Below are 8,451 nucleotides of genomic sequence, written 5' to 3'. Positions count from 1 at the left end.
CATGTTCTTGGTTTGGACACAAATATGCACTTCACATAATAGATTTTTTCAAGTTACAGGAAAGAATTAAAATTTTTTGGATATACATTATATGAAGATTGATCAGAACAATTAACATGTTCTAATTCCAAACCATACAATTTATCCTTCCAAATTCCCTCACAAGATTTTAGGACCACTTCTCTGTGTCCCTCTAGAATGTATACCAGAGCTGTGTTCTTTACATATTTCATAATTGAAAATAAACTTCAAGACATACACCGGTAATATAATATTGGCCATCACAACCAATCAGTCTAACACAGTTTGTAAGAGGTAGAGTTTGTCGTGTTCCATCTACACTTTTGTTATGTGCTGTAAAAGGAAGAGAAATTTTTCCATCCAATATTTGCACCTTTTCATCAGAGATCTCATTATATTGTATGATGTATCAAGTATCTTTTTCTTAAAATATTTAAATTAATTGACATGATTAGAAAAAGTAATAAATATTACAAATTAGTGAAATAAAGTATTTCTCTTTCAATGTGATCAGAATGAGTTGTATTAATACTAAAGTCTCACTCACCCCTGTTTTGACTTTAGATATAAAGAAATAAGATTAATTAACTTTGAAAAGAAAATATGAATAATTTGAAAAAAGTAAGACGAATTACTGAAAAAATTATCTTTGCTAACTCCTTAAAAAAAATATGAACTAGTTGAAAAAAGATTTGGAAATAGGACAGTTTGATACATATGGCATCTTAGTGGTCCCCCTGTTTGTCAATCTCAAACCCATTGGTCAGAAGAACAGGTGGTAGCAGAGGACCACAATGCCTTAAAAACATAAATTCCAGCAATTTCACTACATTATTCAAATTCCAATACACACAAATGGCAATGGAAATTCATGACAATTTTGGGCACACTTGGCTTCCAAATACAAAACATTAAATGAATGTCCAGATTTGCCAAGTCCAATTTTCCTTCTCACAGCTAATTTATTAAAATATGGAATTTGGTCTTTGGAACCCAATTAGTGTGCAGAGAGTCTCTAAATCAAACTACAATTAACACTTTTTCTCATGTAACATGAAAATTGCCTTGCCAAAGATAAACTAACACCTTACAGCAAAAGCAAAAAAGACCAACAAAGACATAGAAAGGGCATGCAAGAATGTAAGTTTCAGGTCTCAGCTGTGTCTGAGCTTATTACAGTCTCTTCCATTGAAGAGATAGGTAGTTTGCTCCCTGAGCTCAGTTTGTGCACATCCTGGCTGGAGCAAATGAAGATTCTTCTCACCATGTTACAGAATTCACTACAAGAACATAACAATGATATCAATTCTTAATATTTATATTAACGGTAAAAAAGAAGTTGTTGCATGAATAATTGATTATTATTCTTGGACATTGACTAAAGATACAACATTTAACGGTTAAGTGCATATTTCTTAATAACTTCTACACCCTCAACTTTTTTATATATGATTTTCTTATTTTGTTCATTTTCTGCATTACCTATTGTAAGCACTATTTATTACTGTGTATAAAGAGATACTCACGGCCATGGATCATCACCAACAAGCATCATATCCCCTTCATCATCAGTGAAGACAATTTCCCACTTGTTCCTGCGTTGAAGCTGACCCTTTATGTCGAACATCTTCTCCAATTCATCTACAAGTTGTTCATACCCATCCAATGTGGTCAAGTCCACAGCACGACCCACTGCAACCCCCTGCATTTGAACCTTTTTTGCCATTGGAACCCAACAAAAAGGCTTACTTCAGTAATTTTTCATACAACACTATAAAACACTAAATAAACAACACATGCGACATGTCAACAACCTTAGTGCAACTTCTGCTACAAATTTGTTTGTTTTGAGTCTCTTTCGGCGATACTTGTAGCTGTTCTTGTTTCCATTCTTTAGAAGCCTTTGAGATATCAGACTCATGGTTTGCATCAGTTCTGCCCTCAGATGTGACTGCAGATGCATTATCTACAGAAAGAGAGTTGCTCCTTGTATGATCAATAAGGTCAATCCCAAACAATCTGCAGCCTGTTGTAGGCTCTACATTGCTTATCTCCTTATCAACCTGGTCAAGGCAATGGTCATTGTTCAATCTTTCCGCGTGAATTTTTGAAATAGGCGAAGCTGATATACTCTTGCTATCATCACTTGTGTCAAGATATAAATGAGAAGGAGAAGACAGCCAACTTGCTTTTCTCTGATTCATTGATATATTGCTGCTGTTGTTATTGTTATGATGCCACATGTGAGCAGTACTTTCACTCCTTTTGCTTTCGGCAATAACACCAAGTTGTGTAATATCAGACTGTGTCAGACCAGGATCCCAGAAAGTAGGAGCAATTAATGTTGTGTCTCCTTCGAAAGTGAAATACCAGTGTCAAGAAAGATTGATCAATACAAGACTTGGGAGTGAAACATCAATTTGGACCCTGAAATTAGCACCACCTGGAACTTTGGTCCTTGATATATTATGAAAAACAGCAACTTAGTCTTTTAAATTCAAACCACTAGTCAGTTTAGTCCTTGATATTATGAAATGGCAAATTTAGTTCCTGAGTTAAGCTGTAGTTCAGGACTAGATTCTCTTTGTTGGGAACTAAATTGACTGATAATGCCAATCATAGAGACTAAATCGACCACGGCTATCAAAGTTACGAATTAAACTTTCTAATTCATAATACGAACCAAGTTGATTGGTGATATCAAATTCAAGGGCGAAATTGATGCTTTATTTAGAACTTGAAAGGATTGAAAGAGGTAATTCCTCACCAAGATCTGGAACTTCAGTTGCTTGTCGAGGCCTTTTATTCTTTAGAGCAACAGATTGAGATGATATAGGTGTAGGTACAGAAGCCAGAATGGGTTCTATCTCCCATGGTGAAACTCTATCAGGTCTTGGAAAAGATGGAGTTTCATCCCATTGAACCTGGAAATAGAAGATAGGAGTAGATTCATACCACAGAACCACAGGAAATAACTATGATGAATAATTGCAAATACAAAGACCACAATACCTTGAGTGATCGCCATTTTGAATTTACCCAATGAGGGGAAATATCCTCAACTCCAATTATTGTGCCCGAAATTCTGATAAACCATGTTTTAGAACATCTATATGAAAATGTCACCACAAAGACACAAGCTGGAGCAGTAAATTTTGGTACCTTTTGTCTGTTTCAGTAGAATCATCCCCTTCAAGCCTCATCTTCAATCTCATGCCAATATTACATTTTTGGTTGATAGCCTCTAAATACTTGTTCACACTTACAATAAACTGGCTTGTCCTACGCAAACAAAATCTCCACATCAACAATCTTCCTTTGATTACTCAATAATAGTAACATTATAGTATGTATTTCTAGTTATGTTTGCAAAAAACAAATGACAGTATACATTAGAGTTTCTACTTTCTACTTATTTTGCAAAAATTAGAATTTTTACCTTGGCTTATAATATACAACAAAAAGAGTCTGAGTTGCTACAGCATGAGATGCAGTTGCGAGAACTCCTAGGTGCATGCTCTGACTAGAAATTACAGATGATGGCATGCTGCTTTGAACAGGAGTAAGACGCCTCACTCCAACTCGCAGTTCTCCATTGCTCCCTCTACACACAAAATCTTATTTAACTAAAGCTTGTACATTGAAAGAGACAAAAGTATGGTTTTATAGTTAAAGGTTATCCTCTGAACCATGCAAAGGAAACTAAGAAAAAAAGGAAAACATCAAATCAAATGTGTGTATGTGGGTATGTACCTCAGAAAAACAAAGGTGTCTCCAGCAACTAATCTCTTGGAAGTCACAAAAGTACTCCATCCGGTTGTGAGCAAGTGTCTACGCGGTTGACCTGGATAGAAAGGAAAATAGATTAAAGGCAGCAACATTAGGCCACTAGTAACCACAAATCAAGACCCAAATGAAAATTTTCCATCTTTTACCTCTAAATATATGCTTAAAGCGCCATTCATATCCATGAAGATCCTTAGCAACCAATTCTTGAGTTGGGGTTGATTTCGACATGTCCTGAGATGAAAGAAAAAGGTTAGAACGTAGTCTTTGTAAACATCAAAAGGCAACCTAGAATTGGTGATGGAACCAAAATAAAATCAATAAAAAGTTAAACCAAAGATTACCAATGCTGGAAGACATTCAGTGGCATGCTTCCGAAGGACAGAAAAGCCACCATGAGTGCTTGTATCAGAGGCGGTTAAGACCTTGCAGAAGGAGTGAACTCTTGGCCTTGGAACTTCAGAAGGGCACGGATCAGGGCTTGTAGGCTCAGTTTGCTAAGACATTTGTTCCATTAGAAATCTAAATAATAGAGAAAAGAATCTAAGGTTGACCATGAATTTTTTTGAGAATCATAAGGGGTAGCTACATCCTTACATTATTTTCGGGTACCAGAGTAATCTGTGCATAAACCTCATCTGTTTCTGGTTCGGCCTAAACATGTCAAAATTCAAGCTAACTTTTAGTTTTCCATCCAACCTTTTATGACATAATTCAAGCCAATCTAATCATTTTATCAGAAACCAAACAAGATATCTATGAAATAGAAATAAGGAAATTTAAAATAGGAAATAGAATCAGAAGGAGAACACATAATTAATAAAGAACTCAAGATCAAATTTTGCATGATAACTACAACACCTAGATGAACATTTGACCTTTTTTTAAGAACCAAACAAGAATTTTCATTTTATTTTCCTTTTCCCTCGAAAATACGGGTGAAGAAAAACGAAAGAAATTTGGATCAGAAAGAAAATTACCAGTAAATGGACGTTGACGACACGACATAGGATCTCGGAGGGAAGTTTGAACAGTGGAATCCTTTGATTTAGTTCCTGATTTGTTGATACTTCTAACTACAGCCGCAAAAGCATATAAAGTTAAAAAGCAGTTAAACAAAATTAGAAAGAAAAAGAAAAGCCTCAACCAAACAAACATGCATCCAACAACACCACCACCAACATTCTGAGACAACCTACGACCCCAGATAAAAAAACATAGACTTTTCCTTAAGTAACTAAAAACCAACCTGTTCCATGTGTCCCTGAGGGAAGTAGAAGACCCTTTGGCCTGCACGAGGAATTTCCACATGGGGTCCTGCACACGCCTTCCACAGCTGCTCGTAGAGCTCATCTCCTTCACCACGGTGCAACGACATCGTTTAAAGCTGAAACTGATATTGCTGTTTGGTGGTGGTTTTGATTTTCAGTTGAGAGATGTTACTTGGATGAACTAATCTGAATCCGTGACATCATTCATGATTGTCATAAGGGTGTGGAAAGCAAAGTAGTAGCAGTAGTGATGATGATCACCGTGTGATGGTGTCACAGATGATAACTGAAGCGAATGATTATGCGTTGACAGGGAATTTATGAGAGGAAGCAGCTTTTGGAATCGTGTCTGCTATGCTACCTCCTGCTACCGTTACAGACAGCTCTGTCTTTCTTTCTCTTTCTCTCTCTATATATCTATATGTGTATATATATACACTCCGTATCTCTTTCTGTAAGGAAACGGCGTCCCTCGGAATGCTACCACATAACTACTCCGTTGGAAGGTGTGACCATTTTATAATAAGACCCTGTCATAATCCTTAGCCTTGTGTTGTGTGGCGTAGCACCTGTGGACACTGTTTCTAACTATTACCAACATCCAGTGAAAAAAATCTTATAAAATTTTTTTATTAAAAATTATTTATTTATTTTAAAGGAATCTTAAATCATAATTTGACATTATTTTTTCATGAATAATTACACTTCGTTTTAACTCTTCGCATTGTCAATTGGAGATTTAGTTTGAGAGAAATAGATCCCGCACCAACAATAATACTTTGGAGAATTGTCATTTTCGTTATTCTTATTTGTAAGCATTTGTATTTAGTTAAATTAGCTTATTGAAATTTCTTTTGGTATTTATTATTATTGGAGACTCTTTTGTATCCTATTATTGATCATAGTGGATTTTTTTTTTATATGAACGACTCGTGGTTTTCACTCTTGCATTGAGGGCTTTTCTATGTTAAAAATTGTTGGTGCCTCTTTGTGCTTTGGATTTTAATTTTGTTCTGTTTGTTTGGTGCTCATTCTCGCAGGAGATTAAATTCCCGCTGCAATATTACTCATTGATAAATTGTTATTTGTTTTGGTCATTTTCCCATCACATTTCACACATAATACAATGATAAAATTGTCATAAAAGTGTAAATTTTTGTATTTTCTTTTTTAAAAAAAAGAAAGTAAAAAGTAAATGAAGGTAATGTCAAATGAATATAAAAAATTTAGGTGTGTCAAAGAATATTTTTCTTGTATAATTTATCACAATACAAATGTTTAATAATATTCATATTTTAATAATTTTTATTTCAACTTTAATTTCTATAGCTTAAATAATATGTTAAAATTAAAAAATACTCGTATCATTCACGAGTTTCTTTAAGACTTAGAATTTTAATTTTAAGACTTTTTATATGATATCATCATATTCTCATATATTTGAGAATAAAAGGGATAAATATTATGTTATTACTGAAAAAAATGAATTGAGAATAAAAAAGAAATATGATAAAAGTGAATAAATAAATAAACAAAAGGAGAATAAATAATAAAGAAATAACAGATAAGTGAATGTAAACATGTTTGGCAGAATATAAGTTAAGAAATGTTTTTTAAAGTAGAATTAATTTAATAAAAAAAATAAAACAATTAGATTCTATAACCACCCGACCCACTAAAGTCAATTTATAATTAATTGTAATTGGATTTGAACAGCAAATTAAAGTAAAAGTCTGGAATAAATTTGTACATACAATTTCCAGCATTGACAAGTTCGTAATTAGTAATTAATACTTGGTTTAGATAGTGTGAAAGTGAAGGTGTGAAAAAACAAAGTGAAATTTCAGATATATTGAAAAAGAGTATCAATCAAACAATTTATTTATTATTTTAATATTAACTTGTATTTATTATTGTTCTTAATATAATAAAAAAGAAAACATTCATAATCGAATTTATCAATTATATAAGTAACATTTGAAAATACCCATTTTTTGGTACATGATTGAAGATATGTTACGTTAATCTTCTCCTAAAACTTATCATATATGCCGATCCAAACAGAGTCTTAATGGAACTGCACAGTAATAAGAAGCAAAAGTGGGGTCTCTTACCTTAAAACAAAGCGTTAATTTACCTAAAATTTTATACTTGCCAAACAGGGCGTAAGAATCTATATGCACTCATGCTACATTAGACTGGAGAATAAATTAGATTAAATGCTTTTAAAATAATGTAAAATTACACAAATACTTTTTCAACACTTTATTATAGGATGTAGGCTATTATAGTTCTAAAATACTCTCTTGATTCTGGAAATCATAAATTAATTGTGATTACTGGAAATTATTAAATTTCATTTGATTGATAAAAAAAAATATCGTAAGAAATATTTGCAAATATTTTCTAGAAATAATTTTAGTTTTATAATATATTTAATTTATTAATAAATTAATTAAGATTTTTTTAATAGGATTTTTATTTTAACTCGAGAAAGTTAGAATAACATGTTCATGGGAAATATTATTAGAAAACATATTATTGGATAACGTTATTTTGTGTAAATAACACTGTTTTAATCGTAAATGAAACATGAGAAGATTACTTTTTGAACTTCATATCCTCATACAACTAACATTATTCCTTCTATCACATGGACTAGTGAAAATATAAAAATAATGCTGGCTTAATAAGTTTAAAACAATTAAGAAATAAAAAATACAAACCAATTTAATGTTTTAAAAATGATTTATTTCTGTTTTAAAAACCAAACAAGTCGGTTTAAAAAATTCATGTCATAATCTAGTGTTTGGAATGTTTAAATAAAAAGAATAAATCTAAAAATTAGTAAATACGTAACGAAATTTGACTCACACAAGTCAGCAGAAATAAGGTTTTTTTTTTAGAAAATTATATTTTTAAATAAAAATTTATTAATCCAATGTTATTTTTTCCTTAAAAAAAAATAAAAAGTAAAGTATTTTTTTTTTCAATTCTAAATAAAAATGTGTTCTTGCTAAATAATGCTATCCTATTTCGTTGAAACATAAATGTTTATGTATTCTTTTAATGTTAAAATGTTATAAAATATAATGTTTTAGGTTTTAGTGTAGTTAAATTATGATATTATATTTATCTAACGTTATTTCTTGTATTTTGCTAATACATACCATTCAACCTTAAAGTATGTTTTGACTAATTCAGTAATCAGTATAATCTTAAGAGGTAACTTCATGAATAGGGAATGTAATTTAATATATATACTTATCTTAACTTTTTTATTAACGAGATTAATTTTTTTTTTTTTAAAAAAAACTTGTCTATAATAAAAATTGTAAGAATAGATTGAATATTTAAATTAAGTGACTCATCT

At 31.7% G+C, this 8,451-nt stretch overlaps 1 protein-coding gene across 2 annotated transcripts; it reads right to left on the bottom strand.

The window, feature by feature from the left end:
• Window positions 1-867: 867 nt before the first annotated feature.
• On the bottom strand, window positions 868-5,515 carry LOC106780009 (auxin response factor 9). 2 transcript variants are annotated; one of them, XM_014668244.2, is made up of 14 exons: window positions 5,057-5,515; window positions 4,788-4,883; window positions 4,405-4,461; window positions 4,152-4,304; window positions 3,957-4,041; window positions 3,775-3,865; window positions 3,461-3,625; window positions 3,184-3,303; window positions 3,034-3,106; window positions 2,789-2,945; window positions 2,211-2,374; window positions 1,836-2,084; window positions 1,548-1,735; window positions 868-1,301 (listed from the first exon to the last, which is right to left on the bottom strand). In XM_014668244.2, exons 1-14 carry the CDS (start codon window positions 5,183-5,185, stop codon window positions 1,169-1,171), a joined length of 1,860 nt encoding a protein of 619 aa, XP_014523730.1. In that variant the 5' UTR covers window positions 5,186-5,515; the 3' UTR covers window positions 868-1,168. The 2 variants fall into 2 exon arrangements, with proteins under 2 accessions (XP_014523730.1, XP_014523729.1); XM_014668243.2 differs by having other exon boundaries at window positions 1,836-2,374.
• Window positions 5,516-8,451: the final 2,936 nt, after the last annotated feature.

The sequence above is a fragment of the Vigna radiata genome, unplaced genomic scaffold (assembly GCF_000741045.1).
Source record: "Vigna radiata var. radiata cultivar VC1973A unplaced genomic scaffold, Vradiata_ver6 scaffold_388, whole genome shotgun sequence".
In the NCBI taxonomy this organism is placed as follows: domain Eukaryota; kingdom Viridiplantae; phylum Streptophyta; class Magnoliopsida; order Fabales; family Fabaceae; genus Vigna; species Vigna radiata.
This window is presented reverse-complemented; position numbering and strand designations above follow the sequence as displayed.

Bases quoted from the DNA above. Each gene is read 5' to 3' on its own strand.
- LOC106780009 (XM_014668243.2), bottom strand. From the start codon at position 5,185: ATGTCGTTGCACCGTGGTGAAGGAGATGAGCTCTACGAGCAGCTGTGG. The intron at 4,884-5,056 runs GTTGGTTTTTAG...TTGCGGCTGTAG, and splicing joins CTCAGGGACACATGGAACAG to TTAGAAGTATCAACAAATCA. The intron at 3,107-3,183 runs GTACCAAAATTT...ATGGTTTATCAG, and splicing joins TCTACTGAAACAGACAAAAG to AATTTCGGGCACAATAATTG.